Source organism: Xiphophorus couchianus, chromosome 8, assembly GCF_001444195.1.
Source record: "Xiphophorus couchianus chromosome 8, X_couchianus-1.0, whole genome shotgun sequence".
Lineage (NCBI taxonomy): Eukaryota > Metazoa > Chordata > Actinopteri > Cyprinodontiformes > Poeciliidae > Xiphophorus > Xiphophorus couchianus.
This window is the reverse complement of record NC_040235.1, coordinates 17,086,418-17,104,384: the sequence shown is the minus strand read 5'-3', so window position 1 is coordinate 17,104,384 and position 17,967 is coordinate 17,086,418. Positions and strand designations below refer to the sequence as shown.

At 35.8% G+C, this 17,967-nt stretch overlaps 1 protein-coding gene across 1 annotated transcript in view; it reads left to right on the top strand.

Moving 5' to 3' along the window:
• astn2 (astrotactin 2) overlaps positions 1–17,967 on the top strand; it is a 276,226-nt gene that overhangs the window by 50,082 nt on the left and 208,177 nt on the right. The window contains exon 3 of the mRNA XM_028025024.1: positions 17,401–17,830. Coding sequence (XP_027880825.1) covers positions 17,401–17,830 — 430 coding nt within the window. The remainder of the gene's footprint in view (positions 1–17,400; positions 17,831–17,967) is intronic.

Here is a 17,967-nt window from a genome sequence, read left to right as displayed (position 1 = left end):
AAGGACTGTGTTTCAGAGGTATACAAGTAATTCAAGCGCACATATTGTGCCTGCATTTTGGGAGAGAAAATCCTTGACTAGCGCAGGTGTTCATTGTTTACTGGTGCTGCTATAATTAGCACAGGTAAAAACATATTATGCTTTGTTTTCTGCAACATCCAGTCTCATGGGGGTCACCCTTTTATCTCTTGGGTCACTAAAGGAAGACGTAGGGTCTTCGTTACTTTCGAGAAGTCAAAACAACTTTTTTGGAAAGAGGTTATTGCCTTTACACTTGCAATTGGTTCCCCATTGCATGTCCATTTAAGAATTAATGATAAAAAAAGATAATATCATTTAAACCTACCATTGCATTTTAATAAAAAAAACTACTTGTTGTGTCATAGGACTGTGGACCATAATGTTTTTGCTGTTCGTTTTGACACATTAGATTTTAGCCTGTGCTTTACTCATCTTTGCTGAACAATTGAACTGTAAAGTTATTTGTCTTGTGCTCTTAAGAGGAGCTAAAAATAACTGCTAGCACAAACATTTAACCAGATCAGTACTTTCTGCTATCAGTCATCCAGTTAATATATTGCACTGAAAAGATCTCTGAAGCTTTTTTTGTGTTAGTGGTCTGCATATAATTTCACCTGGCCCTTTGCTATCACAAGAGGCATATGATACACTTGAAGCAAAAGCACAAAGTCTTTATTTCTTTTAATTAGGTCATTAGAAGAAGTAAGGCTTGCTACATACTGCTGGTATCTATGCACTTGGAAAGCAATGAGCAATATGCCGATAGCTCAGTGTGTTACTTATATGTTGAGCTTGATTTTGTCTCTGCCTATACTTGTATCGATATAAAAGGGATTGGTACAAGCAGCTTGATATGGAGACATCTTGGCAGGACTTCCACATGTTCTCTTTCATAACAAGCCTCTTTCTGAATTTTAGCAGGGCACTAAACACATGGCCAGGTGCACTTGTTCTGCTTCAAGGACTCTGTTTCTGTCAAGATGGCTTAGGTCCAACCTTGGCTATGACATCATTACTAGCAAGTAAATTTTTGTTTATCCATCAAAATAGATTTCAATGTACTGCCACATAATTTCAGCTTTACGATTATACACACTGAATTTCACTAACCCTATGCTGAAATTCCTGGTTACCATTCTTTTTTATTCTTTTGCCAGTTATATTTGGTGTACTTCTAAAACCAAGTTTTAAAATGCTATGTATTTTGCTATGACACTTGATTGAAAAGGTCTAAAGTGCACATACTTTACAAGGAAAATTCACAAAGGTGTTTGCAGATACTAAGTGTGTGGAAACCTCCATTTGGGTGTCTTAGTTCTGGAATTGGATATGGAGGCAGACTTAATCCTACAATGGGTATAATGAGTAAATTGTGTATGTCTGAGCCAAATTGGCATTACATTCTCAAAGATGAAAGCTGTTTACACAAACTTCATAAAAAAATACCATATGTTGAAAATGAATTCTAATTTGGTGTGGTGGGAAAACATGACAATTCTCACTGCTGGTTTTTCAAAAAGAGAACTCGGATTGTATTTAAGGTATTTTATCTTCCCTTTACGTAAGCCCTTGTAGATGTATTTGCAGATAGTTGTTTTTCTAATCAAGTAAATTTTCCACGTTGTCTTTAAAATTATTTGGTTTCTTTTTAATACTCACAATACAAACTATATGATTTAGATTAGGACATAGATACACAGATACTTCGCAAGGGGAATAAACAGAACACAAATGAAATAACTCCGTCAGAAGACCCAGACATGTGGATCTACTTGGACAATGCACTGCACTGAGAAATCTCTCTTTTGCTTGGCTGTTGAGCCAAGGGTGATACAAAAGTGGCCAGGTGGATGGAGGAGGAAAGTGAGATGGAGGATCTGGGGAGCACACAGCTTGTTATAATCACAGAGTATAACAGTTTACTTTTTGCAGACACCTTAAAACAATTTGATCCATTTTTTACCTTAATCAGTGCTCTTCCCCCCACTCCTCTGAATAATTCTGATAAAGGGTTTCTTTAAACTTTTTTGAAGCGAGGTTCTTTGAAGTTATCACCAGAGTTTTGTGAATCAGCAGACTGACTTTTCTGTTATAATGTTCAAACAACTATAATATCTGGAAAGTGCAGGAACATAACATTTTCATCGCTGTTGCACAACAGAGAATCTGATACTAAATCCAAATCCATTTTTGGGGGAGCTAGATTATAAAGCTGCCAGAATGGGCTATCAGCTCTATATAGGAACATGGATTGTCTGACTGGCAAAACCTTTTTAAAAAAACCTTTTTGCAGAAGACCCTATACTAAAACTCTGAATTAACCCTTTAACTGGTTGCATCGCTCCTCTATTACGGCTTAATTGATTCCCTTTTGCCTGTCCTGTCTTTCTGGCTTAAGAGAGAACAAATGTTCCCATCTTCTGGATCTAGTGGGATATGTTTGCATCTACTTGTATTAAGTGCAATCTACTGCATGATTATTGTGATGAAAAAACAAAATAGCGCTTGTAAAACAGTTGCAAAATATTGAAATGTATTCACTCTACCATTTCTAAGTGTTATGCCATGAGAGCTGGAGATGTTTTCTCAAACATTAAGCGCCATAAATAAGAAGGTGACGCTGATCCACAGCATAAATAGCTGCAAATGAAGAACCTACAGAAGCTACAAATTCCAGTAACAAATGTAGCTTTCATCTTTTATATAAGCAGATCAAAATAAAAGAAAAACAAAAAAAAATCCCTCTACATCTTGTGTAAACACTGCTTCAAAACATGACTAAACTATCAAAGCACTCAGAGGTTACTTGTACATCACCTTGAGTTGCTTTTACTTAGTTTCTCATCCCTAAAGTTATTTACACAAGTTGGAAGTCATTTTTTTCAGACATGTGTCAAGTCCAAACTTTAAAAGATAAATCTGAGTAAGATTTATCTAACTGGGCAAGAGCTATGAAAAAAACCTAGTACTGTCCTCATTTCCAGTTGTGATGAAAATAAAAATACCATAAAGTTTGTGAGAGACTAAACTCAAATAGAGCATTCACTCCATCTTTGTGTCTCTCTTATTTTCCTTTTTCACATTCAATCACCTTTTCTCTCTATGTGTTCTGTTGCTTGGGTAGCTGTAACTGACTGAGACCCCGAGGTTTAAAGAGCATAACAAGTGTTGAAGGGAGAGGATAATAGGATAACCTTTTTTTTCATTTATATGCTCTCAAGTCCTTGTATGTCATTATCTGAATGTTTTGTAGAAGTTATGACCATGTTAATGAAGATATTCCTAAATGAGTGTGTTTATATTTTTTATTAACTCAATTTATAGATTGAGTTAATGGAAATTTATTTTTTAAAAATCAAGTTTACAGTGTCTTTAGAAAAATGATTCTTGGTCTGCCTTCCAATCTCCAGGGAAATTTCTACCCTTCTTGAGCCAGAGGCTAGGAACAAGCACAAGAGTTTATCATGCACACGGTTCCTTGATAGAATCACCACAAATGCAGAAAGAGCGATTGACTAAATATGTTGTTGTGATAAAACTGGAGCATACTTAATCTCAAAATGAAGAGAAAAGGACAACAAAATAATATATTACTATCTCAGTCTTTATATTACAACTGTAAATATGTGTAGCCTCTATCTTTTTTCTTTTGTTGCTCAACTCATTACACATTATGTTGCTCTGTTTTAGTTTATGCATTTCTTTTCTGTCATTTTATACTGTACATCCCATTGGGAAAAAGTCACTGCAATGTCACTTTCATATCACTCTCTCTCTCTTGAATTTGTTTGCCTTCCAACAGTAAATAACCTGAATTTTCTGATTCTGCTTAATGATAATTGCACATAGCCGACCTGAAGAGGGTAGAATTGCGCCAAGCCCTAGAGGACTGTCTGTTGCTAGAGATAGACCTTTGAGCCATTGCGCTCAATTTATTCCCTTTTATAATTCAATTTACATGTTACATTGTGTCCTCCACATTTGAAACCAAAGCAAAACAAAAAACAATGAATTTATTTTTAATAGAAATAACATAACGTTATGCTAAAACATCCTGTAGTTTTGCAGCCATCAGCTTATTCATGAGCTGTTATGAGATTCTTATAGTATGAAAGCCTTGAGTAGAAATAACCTAATTTCATAGTATGAAATTAGGTGTAGTTGTTTCTACACAACTATAAATGGATAATATGGTCTAATTGCTAATCAACAAAAAATGATTCTTGCTTTCTGAATTTTTGGGAAATTTCTGTTTCTTCATAATAAAATTAAGATGGCATAAGATGCAGAGGCTGTGTTATTGGGTTTTAAGCGAGCAAATTTAGAAACTAGCAGGAAAATAAATGCTTATTTTCCGACTGTAAATTTGTTTTTCCTTTTTTAGGCCAGTACAGTGAAAGTACTGTGAAGGCCTATTGTATCTATAGTGTTTCTTATTATTCCTTTCTGAAATGAGGTGGTCTTTTAGAGGTCTACGGATATAGAAACACACCAAATGAATGCATCAAACTCACATTAAATTTGACTCTATAATTGGAATGGAAAAGGGCGTGGCCAATCTGCTCAACAGTTTGGGTCCAGTTTTCACATATATCACACGGTCTTCTCCAAATCGTACATGATGTATATTAATCTAGCTCCTATAGGATATTTGTGCAAATATTTGGTGGGCATGGTGTATTCCTCCTGTTTATTTTATGAATAAATATTACGTTTAAGCATTTAGACCAGGGGTGTCAAATTCCAGTCCTCAAGGGCCGGTGTCCTGCAACTTTTAGATGTACCTCTGCTGCACCACACCTGAATAGAATAATTAGGTCATTAGCAAGGTTCTGGAGAACTTATCTACACAAGGAGGAGGTGATTAAACACTGGAATGATTTGTACCTGTGGCACATCAAAAACTGCAGAACAGTGGCCCTTGAGGACTGGAGTTTGACACTTGTGATTTAGACCCTTTTGTGAAGTTTGACATCCTTGCCTTTAAGCTGCATATGGATCAGACTTCAAATCATTCAACTAGCTAGACATACTTTGCATAATATTATTGATTCATTTTATTTAGTTCTCTTCATAAGGCTCTTTAAAAGTCAACTATCAAAATTTTAAACTCATGTTAAATTAATGAGCATTTGAACTGCTTGTTTGCCCTCCTCTTAACGCTAATGATAGCAGATGGGATCTGGAAGCAGCCATCAATGATTTAAGAACCAAATTGGGGACATCTGTGTTGTTGGAAGTGTGACTTGGAAGAGGTATTCAGACCTTGTCATCCAGTAGAATCTTATGAAAAGATTCAAGACAAGACCATGCTTTTTCATTTAGATTTTTAATGTTAAATGTTTGACATTAATTACCTTAAATAGGTTTATCAACTTGCCTTTGAACTGGAGTTGTGTGCTGTGATATGTAGACCAGAAGAAGAAGGCTTTGATGTGATAAAGTGCAGGACGGAGGACAAAAGGGACATTTTGTTAGACCTTAGTTTAAATGGACAAAGGCTACACTCCTCTTTAGCTCCTGCTTTTCACTGACAGGTCCACTCTCACAAAGCTGTTGCGGTAGCACTCGGCCGACAGCAGCAGGCCTCACTTCAAGATAAATGAAAAGGGCTATAACAAGAGCCAAGTTCTGCACTGCCTCTTGTAGAAGTACACAGGCTCATGTGGAGACTAGCACATAAAAACACCTGTAATGGCACCCAACTCCATTGCACCCAGAAATTCCAAACAAGAATATGCAACAGAGTAAAGTCATTCATTTCACAGATTTAGATTTTTTTCTCCCTGTTCTGTTAAATAACACACAATTGTGCCTTACTGGAATACCAGAAGAACAAGGTACCATAATTTTTGTAAACTTCAAAATAATGTTTTGAAAATATAGTCCGCAAGTAATGTGTTCCCCATTCTCACTGCCCTTTACAAGTATGCACTATTGTCTGCTCGTCTATACTTGTACCCTAACAAAAGCAAAAATCCATTTTCTGCCCCCTTTTCTCCAAAGCTAAAGCATGTTTCTCAATCAAAGTCACCCCAAGGGCCTCATTGTCCAGACCCTTGCACTACCTTGTTATTATCAGCCTCGGCAGTCCTGGATTGAGCTCTCGTGACGCAACTGCAAATATTGACATTACCTTTCTAATCACATTTCGTCCCTGGAAATGTCAAAAAGAGGGAGGGGGCCAGGGCATATGTGCTTACAGTTGACATATGCGGCTAGAATGTGAACCTATTTGTCTGATGAAAGAGCCATAACATGGTTTGGGTAGATGTGTTGGGGTCTGCGTGAGAGGGCAATGTAATCTCTCCTTTTTTGAGCAAAGCTAAATTAGCACAGCAATAAGGAAGCCATGCTGCATTTTAATCAGGCAATTATGTTTGGCCACAGTGAGCATCATGTCAGTGTCATTGTACCAAGAAATACAACAGACTTTATCTTAAAAGTGGTATGACACCACCTTCTTTTTTACCTAGTTATTTTCAACATTTTGAGAATTTTACAGTTTAAAAAATTCTTAGATTTCATCAATGCTATAATTTTAGTATTTTTAATATTCAGCTGCTATGCTGTCTACTTTTTCTTTTTGTTTTTAATTTGTACTTGTTCGTAATTATCGTGAATGGTAAGATAATTCACGAGAGATTGCTGTGGTCTGCTATTTAATTACTTTGTAATATGCAAAACTTCCATAGCCATAGGCCATGATTTAAAGAATGAATCACTGATGTTTATTTCACCTCAAGGAATACAGTGTTTTTGTGGAAAAATAAAAACAGACTGTGATAATGTGAATCTGTTTTCATATGGAAATGTAAAGAAAATTTACATATTACTAAACTTGCTCATGGGCCCTAAGACTCAAAGCCTACTGGGAATCTATTACATGTAATATTTTTGTACAAGTGTATTTATTATGTTTATGTCATTTTGCAAAATTGTAAATGTTGACCATAGCTTCGCACATCATATTACAATTTACTGCTTAAGTGGGTGATGTGCGGAGGAGTTTGACAGCAGGACATATTGTTTAATTTGTCTAGTTAGTCTTTTGTCTCCATTGCCATTAATCATAAAGTACTTTCTTAAAAGTCTATGAAACTGAAACGACTTTTATAAAAGAGATCTTTTGTAATGATACCTTTTTTTAAAAAATGGGTTTGCTCTGCAACTGCTACATATTTATAAACATCTTTCCCTGCAGAGCTGAAAAGTAATCATCATAATCTATGATATCAATGCAGAGTCCATCCTTCACTACAGGCCCTGAGTGTCGAGAGCCTAGAACAAGCCTTGTTGTTTTTCTGTCTAAGAAAGGAAAGTCGTGGGTGTATAGGGCACTGGCTATAGCAAGAAAAACCCTGGGAGAGAATTATCAGGTAGGCGGGAGAACTGCACTGGCGAATCAACCCTAACTGTTATAATTCAGAAAGCCAGACCTCAAACTAGCACTATCAGCCCTTAAATCGTTTGATTCTGTGTGATGGAGCACTGTGGCATGCAAAAGGGAAGGACAGAGATGGAGAGTAATGAAGGGAGAAGACATGAGACAATGAAAAAGGGATGAGATAGGAGTGAAAATTGGAAATGTATTAGTTTCCCTGGCAAGAGGGACAAAATGGAAAGGTCAACATTTAATTTTTAGCTAGGATGTAGAATTTTATTCAGCTTTCAATCATATTATAATTAGAGTTTATGATTTGGTTGGGGCCTTTAGTCATTCTTAGTTTCTTACGTTATTTACTGACTCTTGGGGAACTGCTGGGGGAACTTAGGTGCTTAAGTGAAAAATGTTGCATTTTGACAAAGGTGGAGGAATACTGGCAGCACAAATTGAACATCAAAGGACCAGTTAGCTAGGGAAAAGTGTTATGATGGGTTTTTAAGTAAAAAAATCAACGGTCTCACTCAACATTATGTAACAAATATTTCAAAATACAATGTGTACAGTCTAATCTTCAGGGTCTTCATAATATGGCATATGATTATTCAAACGTATATGGCACTATATCAAATTTACTGTGTAACAGAGATAAAACATTGCTGATTGAAGTTATGTCTCCACAATACATAAGGATTCAATAAGCTTTTTGTCAGATTTCAGTGAGCAAAGATCTTAAAAAATGCTATCACCCTTTAAAACTGCAGTATGTAATTCTTATAAACAATATGTTTTTGTACACATTTGATACAACTCTAACCATGTCGTGACTCGTGACATGTATGACATGAGACAGACAATCTGTGAAAAAATTTAACTTCTCCGCCCCCCTTGGTTCTACTGCCATCTGCATAAATACATCACGCTCATTTACTTTGGATGGGGTTGGGGCTCGTATCTGGGCCTATTGCCTGGTCCTGGTCCAAGTTGATCGGCTTCTCTGCTAATGCTGAGGTTTGAGCGGTCTGCTTTTATCCATAAAGGAATTAAGGGAACCATCTCCTGGGTTCAGGGATGGGTTGCCCCTCTGGGGAGACGATACCTGGACCTAGGAGCATAAAGTGTGCCTTGGGCCCCAGGCTTTGTTGGGCCTCTGCTGGTATGCCGTTGGGACTCTGGTCTCTGTATCCATGGCTAGATCTGCCAGCAGAGCCTGTGGGCTCATGACTACAGTGTTGGCAACTATAGGTTTCCTTATGAAACCCTTATAAAATTCTTATGGAAGAGTCTAATAAATACAATCCCTCTCAAAACCACAACCACAGAGGTTTTGATACTCTATTTTCATTGATAATAGAGTGAAAATATTATCACTCTATTTCATTGATACTCTATTTTAGGCAGCAGTTGCATTAATCAATTTAATACATTATGTATTAACTGTGTACTGTTCAGTGATGTTATAATTGTTATATATGCATTTATTGTTATTTCCTCTGGTTTCTCTGTTTTGTTTTGTTTGTCTTTAGGCAATTGTTGAAGCAAACTGCCCAAGGGGTATTGACTCTCTACTCTTTTCTGCTTTGTTTCTATCTTCTTATTTCCCTTTAAACCCTTTCCCCATTTTCTCTTTCTGTTTTCCTTTCTTTTCCATCTCTGTGTCCATCACAAGTGAAATAAACCCAAACCAATTTGTTGGATGAATTGATAACTTCCATTCTTAAAACAAAAACTAACGAATATAGTAAGAAGATGTACTCTTTTGTATTTTAGAATAGGTATAATCAAATTTGGATTAATATATATATATATATATATATATATATATATATATATATATAGTACAGACCAAAAGTTTGGACACACCATTTAATTCAATGAGTTTCCTTTATTTTCATGACTATTGACATTGTAGATTCACACTGAAGGCATCAAAACTATGAATAACACATGTGGAAATATGCACTAAACAAAAAAGTGTAAAACAACTGAAAATACCCCTTATGTTCTAGTTTCTTCAAAGTAGCAACCTTTTGCTGTGATTACTGCTTTGCACACACTGCATTTTCTTGATGAGCTTCAAGAGGTCGTCACCTGAAATGGTTTTCACTTCATAGGTGTGCCCTGTCAGGTTAATAAGTGGGATTTCTTGCCTTATAAATACTCATGAAAATAAAGAAAACCCATTGAATTAGAAGGTGTGTCCAAACTTTTGGTCTGTACTGTATATACAGTATATATATATATAGAGAGAGAGAGACTACAAATGTATTATCCATTTATGCAGTTGTAAAGAGGAGAGTTTGGTAGTTTGGTCTAATGTTAGATACTATTATTTACAGAGTTAATGAATGAACATTTGGCCGTTTTGCAACTAAAAAGCTAATTAAGGCTAATATGCTGCTCTTGAAGGATGTTGATATCTAACCATTTAAAAGCTCTATGCAATCCAATAAAGGACATGCATGTTTCCTTGGGGTTAAACTGCTAAAATGGAAATATTTACCAGAGGCTAACTCTGGTATTTGCACTGCAGCTTGTAGTTACACAGAACGAATGAACAGCAAATGCTAAGCCACATGCCACTTTAACTTCCTGCTGGGAGAGCTAGAAGGACAGAGAAACAACTATAGAACTGTTAGTAGAACAGTGAAGTTAAAGTGTATGTGGTTGACATAAAATGTAGTGACAGAAAAAGTTAGTATAGGAGAGTAAAGATGCTTTTTTTCTGCATTGAAAGTTTGATAGTGGCATGAACAGAGAAACAGCAAATTAAAAGCCTCCCAAGCGAAGCTTGTACTCTGAGTCTGTTTGTTTGTGGTTGCATGCAGGAACATCCAGTGCTGCAAGATATGCCTTATTTGAAGTAAGACAAATATGTCAGTTGTTCATTCTTTTCTGTTTGATGTTTCAACTATTTTGAGTTCAGCATTTGTGCATTTCTGCAACATTTCTAAAGCATACTGAAAATAATGCTTTGGTGCTTTTGTTCCTTGAAGCAGAAGGGCAAATGTTACTATGCGTAGTGTCTAAAACTCAAAGTACTGTAATGCATTTGATGACATAGAATTACATTATTTGTTTGTTTAAATAACCAATACCCTGAATATATAATCCAAGCTATAATGTGAATGTTTCCCTTTTGCTGGATATCTACAGGAGCTACTAACTGAAGTGTGAAGAGAAGATCAATAAAGCTGATCTTTAAATACTTTCGTGAACAAAGATTTCATACCTCAAAGTCTGTCATCAGTAAGTTAGTAGTAATTCCACATTCAGTAGATTTATTAGAAATGTTTGTGAGACAAATACATGGACTGCAATGTGTGTCAATTTTTTCTTTGCAAAAAAGCTGAAGCTCAGTCACATTCGATGAAGAGCATCAGTAAATAGCAGTTTTCCCCCTAGGATTTGGTCAAATTAAGGTTTGGACTTTGCTGTATCATTCAAACGCATGGTGTTGTCAGCCTGCGCAGGAGGAGCAGCTTTTCTTGGTCTCTCACCTCCGTGTTGCCTTTGATATTGTTTGAAAGTTATATAATATACCCAGCGTGTGTAGTAACTTTTATACTTTCTACCCTCATAACTAGATTACTTCAAATTTTTCGACTTTGTATCTTTTTACTTTATTTTCTAACCTAAAAACTAAATCAGAGTAAAATGTTTCTGTTTTCCACTGAGGACTTTGACATTTTTTTCAGCACAGCACAGCTGAAAAGTTTATTCAAATTTACTCTTCCACTTACCCTTTATCCTTGGTAGATAACTTTCATTCTAAAATTTCAGACATCATTGATTCCATGGCTTCAATTGAAGTGAAGGTCATGTCTCGTAGGAAAATATTTCTGTGGAAAACTGCTCCACTCATGCAAAGGCAAAAAAGGCAAATGGCGGGGAAACTTGAGTCCGGCTTCACTGTGAAATCTACAAGAGACTGTGAAGACTGAATCACTCAACTGAAACATGAAGTGAAAAAATCTTTTTATAAAATCATTAACAAAAACATTAACAATGCTTGTGTCTTGTTTGCCATGGTTGACAGATTGACAAACCCTCCTGTAACTCTACCTGCACCTGTGCTGAATTTCTCAAATTAAAAACAAACAAAAAAAAACACGTAGGTTCATTTGTACATAAATATCCAATCCAGTACCAAATGCTATGTCCATTTACAACATGAGAAAATAACGCTATTCCACCAACTCAACCTTAAAATCTTTGAAAAAAAAAAAACTATTTATCAATTAAGCTCCTCCTCCTGTTGTCTTGATATCCTACGGAAAACTTAAGGAAGTTGCATGTGATCTGATTGAGATATTAAACTCATCGCAGGGTCGATTCCCTGATACAGGACTTGACTGGTTATCTAAAGAATAGGGACTTACAGTATTTTCATCAATAGGTAACTTTTCATCTAACTGGACAGAAATCACATGTGTGGTACCCCAGCATTCAATCCTGGGACCTCTTCTATTTGTCTCATAAGTGCAAAGGACATTCTCCTGGAGGTTTTGTGGCTTGTCAATATGCACTGTGGCAAATTCCAGTCTTGCTTTTATGATTTGCTTTCAACAGCGGTGTTTTCCTTGGACCTCTTCCATGAAGTTTACTTGCGGTTCACCTTTAATGTTTTTGGAAGATGTTCCAGAATCTCTTCTTCACTTCCTGTACTCCATGTTCAGTCGAGTGCATACTATGTTAGTTAGGACACATCCTAGTCTAACATTTTCCATCATTTTTTGATTTTGTTCACCCATATTTTAAAAGCAATATATGATTTAATGTCTGGTTAATTTTCAGTAAATTTTAATGTTTGTTATTTAGATAGATAGATGTGTGACTATAAATATCCCAACTTTAATGATCATAAAGAACACCATACAAAATTATTTGTAAACCTGACTTTTCATAGGGTGCGTATTAAAAGTTATATGAAAGTTAATATACCCTTTAAGGAAAAGTTGAGCAGGAAATTACACAGGAAATGACTTATGCAAATAATTTCTTATCTCAGCTACATGGATAAGAGAGAAATATGCATGCAGTCAATTCTACAACTCGCCACTACAATGAAACAAATTTTTGCTTTTATTGTATGGCTTGTTGAAAACCTCATAAAATTTCTGCAGCACTTCATTCAATGCGATGCTCCTACTTTCATTAACTCACATGAGGGGCAATATACAATAGATTATTGACTGAATACCTTTATTTTAGATTAACTCCACTCAAGCTTATTGATTGAGTATAATGAGTTTTTGCTTTGGAAGTCTTGACCTATTGGCATTATCCTGTTTGAAGTTAGTATACTATCAGGTGGGATCATAAAAGCAGTGATTGTTGAATGTGATTAGATTTTTGTTTGTTCTTATTTAACATTTTTTTCTAAATTCCAGGTTGTTCAAAAATAAAAATAGTTTTACACATCAACTGTATGAGTTGATGTGGAGGAAAGTAGGAGAAACAGAAATAATGTGTTTTTATATCACAGCAAGGAGATACTATTTTACAGAAACCCTATTGAGTAAATGTCAGCAGTCAATCATTTTTTGAGGTACTATCGACATCCAACATCTTGACTTCAGAATTTGTGCCTTGCAAAAATTCTCAAAATATCTCCAGATCTTTTTATATTGCCCAAGATAAATATATTGTTGTTCTATAAAAAAATATTTAACATAACTTTTCCTTTTTTATGGCAAAATCCAGGCATTTTAACAGGAGTTAGTACACTTTTAAGAGCCACTGTTTCTTACAGTTAAACTTTTTTTTTTCCAGAAATGTGCATGTTGCTTGCTATTTCATTGTTAAAATTTTAATTTCTATTTAGCTTTGTCTTTGGAAGAACAATTTGAGCATAAGAAGAAAATATGATCTAATAGGAATTGGAGTGAAAATGGTATACTAGAAACCAAAGGTACGGGAATGAAAAGTGAAAAGTAAGAGATGACGGCACAGTTAATAGAAAGCTAAAGTGTGAAGGTGCAGAGAGAAAATAAAAGGTAACCAGAAGACCATATAGTGTAATTTGAATACGAAATTGAATCACTATAAGGAAAAATATCAAGCTCTGCAGGAGCTGGAGCAAATGGAGCAAAAAAGAAATATATGGAGCTTTCAGGCATTTTTTCCCCATAAAGTCACTTAGAACTAAAGCTGCAGAGATTTCTCAGGTATGATGATGAACAAAAAAAAATCTTCATGGTTACATCTGCCAACATGAATTTGCCTGGCTTTTTTGTTGAAGATGGTGTAAACATGTAATCAAACAGGAAGGGGAATGGTGATGAGGGAGACAGAACAAAAGTAGTCCAAGAGGAAGTACAAAATAAAACAAGAAATATACAGAAGTAAGAGAAACAAACTGGGACCCTAGAAAAAAAAGCATAAACTTACCAGGACAATTAGTTTTTGAAGGCAGTGATGTATAAAAAACATTACAAAATGGGAATATAGCCATTAGAAGTAAGAACAAATGTGGGAGTGACAGACATGACTTCTCAAGAGGAACTGCATTTTTTTATATTTTAAATTCACTTACATAATTAATATTCCTTGAATCTTTGTGTATTTAAAATTGATATCAGATATCTATATGTCGAGTTAGCTCAGAAAAACATGGAGGCTGTTGTAGGCTTTAACGTTCCATGTTGAAAATTTAAAAATACCTACAGTTAGCAGTCGGGCTGTTGCAGTACTCAATAAATCAGTTAGTCACATGATAAATTCAAATGAGCTCAATAAATTAAAATTGAAGTAGATAATTCCCAGTTGCATGCTTGTTTGTTTTCACCGTTTCTCTGTTTCTATTAAGCAGCAGCAAAAAGGATCAGTTTTCTACCACTGGGGGTGATCCTATCACCAGTGGCCCGTCTTCGTCTTGCTGATAGTCCACAATCACAAAATGCGAAAAGGCCAGTGCAAACTGTGTTAGTGCACACTATGAGAGTTTGCTTAATTGCCAAAGAGATGTTGCACTTTAATCAAGCATTTGAAGAACTGCTGCAAACATTTGATACCCAGTAGACAGTAGTAAGTGTACACTTTTATTTTTTACAGATGTCCTAATCGACGGTATTGGCTCTTTTTCTCTCTGCGCCTAATGACCAATATATTTTGAAGGGCAAGTTTGTTTACAGAGACTTCACAATCCATTTTATTTTGCTTTTGGTTTGTTTATTTATTTTGGATATTTCAAATGTCTTCCAGTCCCAGAGTTAAATACTATTTAGAAATAAGTTTATTGATCTTTGAGATAATCTTCTAGCATTATTATGGAATTTTGGTCTCAAGAAGACATTATTGTTTATCACAACAATTTCAGTGACAAATTATCTGTTGGCAGTGTAATATTTTCTGGAACACAATAATTGTAACGGTTACACTGAAGTTTGCATGTTTTCACTTTTAACTCTCAGTAGGAGATAGGAGGACTTGTCAGGCTGGATCTGACAGATGGACATTACATATGTCATCTAACTCCACCATGTACCATTGTATCCTAAAGTCAGGCTTACATCACATATTTTCATTGAGATCAGGCATATTATACAATGCTACAAAAAAACACCAATATAAAACACAAAGTTATACATTTTTATCTTTTATTGTAATTCAATGATCTATTACATCGCTGTTACCAAAAGATACTATAGGCCTCTATATTTTTATGTGTTTGTTGTTTTAAAGAAAACTAATGAAGACATACAGAGTACAAGGAGAATTTTGGTGACTGCATACCAGAAGAGCTGCTGTCCTGCTGGAGATTAATGGACAAGTTTGTCCCTAGTACAAGTCCTCTCTGTACTGCCTCACCTCTCAGCATATTTGATTTATGAACACCTAGGAGTGCATGAGCTATAATTTGAAAGGGGTTTGTTTTTCCTCATGGTGATGGAATTTTAAATGTTGTGATGAATGAACCCTTGCAGTTTGTATTTATTATTCTGCTTTGATGTAGAGTAGCCAAGAGCTGATGTACGCATGCATATGTATTTCCTGTGTCCGGCCTTTTTCTCGTGTGCATGTGCACATATCATTTTATAAATAGAGCTCCAATGTTAAATGTATGGCTGCAAAAGTGCTGACGTTCACTTTTTCAGCCTGACATTAAAAATAAATCACTAGGTTGCCTTGTCTTGCAGAATCCAATATCACATCACACCCGTTGGATGCTATTGTGAAAAATCAAAGAATAAGTCTTGCCCTCTCTCCCTTTCTGCCACTCTGTCTTTGAATATAGATTTATTTTCTAACCACTGCATGTATGGTGGGGTGTTTGATGTGTGATGGCCACATATTGAATGATCCATGGAGAAATGTGATGCTCCCTGGTGAATCTACAGGGCTAAAGTCTGGGCTTAGAGAAGAAAGAAAGGGCAAAGCAGACAAGCAATCGCTGGGCAACAGTGTGTGACAAAAAACCCTGGATATAGCACTGTTAGAAAGACATTAATTTCTGCCTCACTATACTCTATTGGGAGTAGAAATGCTCCAAGGTCTAGGACAACCCCTTCATTGCTTAAATCCTTGCATTTTAATTGGTTGTAAATGCAATCAATGTTTAGGGTCAGTGTTTAGATTCATTTTACCTTTTTACTTGTTAAGTTACAGCAATAATGTTCAATGTGATTTTGTTGTGCCTTTATGACATGCATGTCATTTTGGCTCTAGGTGATAACATTTGTTGAAGGTATAAATAATAACAAATATATCAACTTTATTCCTGACTTTTCTGGTGTGGTCCTTGATATTCATGATGCTGTTTATTCCTAATGGTCTTTTGCCTCTGAGCCCTTCACAGACTATCTCTTTTTATACAGAGATAATTGTACACACTGGTACAGACTGTTACTTAGATGACTTCTGAAGATAATTGATTTTTCTGGATTTTGTTTCATTCAGGGCACCAGCATAGGAGAGGCTGAATACAAACATTTATTTATTTTTTTCAGATTTTATTTTTGCCACTTTTAAAACCTCCTCCCTTTTTCTTTCTAGATTAGGCTTCTGATTTGTGTTGGCCTATCATCTAACATCACAATAAAAAAAATTAGAAGCGTGTGAATGTAACATTTGATGAATGGGAATACTTTTCTAACGCTCATGAGATTATGCACTCCATGAAAAAGTACATGAGTAAACATTAAGAAAGAGTTAATTTAAAGTACCAAAGCTATTATATATTTTGCACAATAACTCATAGCAGCATATCTCTGCCAATGATAATGAATTCAGTTCTTTTTTAAAGTTATTAAGAGCTTTTTGATCAGTACAAGTCTTATGTGTATGTCAGAAGTTGACACACACCTATAATGGACACAAATAATTCTGGACTTAAATACACATTTGAACCCATTCTTTTTTGGAGTGGACAAAACATTGCATACAATTTCAATGAATTTTGAAAACAAGAATTGGGGCACAAGTTTGAATTTGTTGTGGATTTCTGTCATCCGCATAACAAAATGAAACCTCGAGGTCCAAATGCACTTGATAAACACCATAAATATTTATATAAATGTTTCTTACAACCACATGCTAATTGTTCTGGCAACTGTACTAAAATTGGGTGAAATTACTCTGTCCAGTGATGTATCCCACCTCTCAACCAACGACCACTAGCATCATCCAATAGCAAAAACCACAATGTGTCTGTGACATAAGAAAGGCCTATATTTGTTGAATATTCATGTCTGAGTTGCTGTAAATATAAACTTATAAGCAGGAATTAACGTACACCCCACCCTCACTAACCGTCACTGTAATCTGAATGATTCTTTGTAAAATTTCTTTGAATCTTACAAATCTGGCATCTGAACAGCATTTGTGGACAGTAATTGTGGTTCCTACAATAGAAATTCAGATAGTCGTTTTAGGTCAGTTTAGTATTTCTGGCTATCATATGAAACTAGAGCATAATTTGTCCTGAAGCTTTATGTCCTTCAGTGTTTAGATATTTTTTTGCTCACATTTTGTGTTTTCCTCTTTTTTTTCAGGGGGGACTCATTGCCCTTCTTCTCCTAATTCTCCTCTTCACCCTTGTCCTGTACACCCGTCATCGATGGTGTAAGCGTCGCCGGATCCCGCAAAAAAGTGCCAGCACAGAAGCCACTCATGAGATCCACTACATCCCCTCCGTCCTGCTGGGTCCGCAGGGCCGTGACAGTTACCGGGGCTCCCGGGGCACTCACCAGCATGGCAGCTCTGTCATTGGAATGCCTATCCGCGAGACTCCCATTCTTGATGATTACGATTGCGATGAAGAGGATGGAGTTGGACACTCGCTTAACTCCACACCCAACCAGCTCCACAACAAGTTCAACGATGGGAAGATTCTCGATGAATATGGAGTTAATGTTAGCATTGGAGGACATGCAGACATCATGTGCAAGGATGACAATATCAAACACAACTTTGAAAAAACAGGTAAGTTGGTCCTCCAGAAATATTTTTCTTAAAATATAAACCAGTTATAAAAATATGCATTACATTTAAGACCAAAATTATTCATACCCATGGCAGGTATGCCAACATATTTCTTCTTACTGGAAGCAATATTTTGG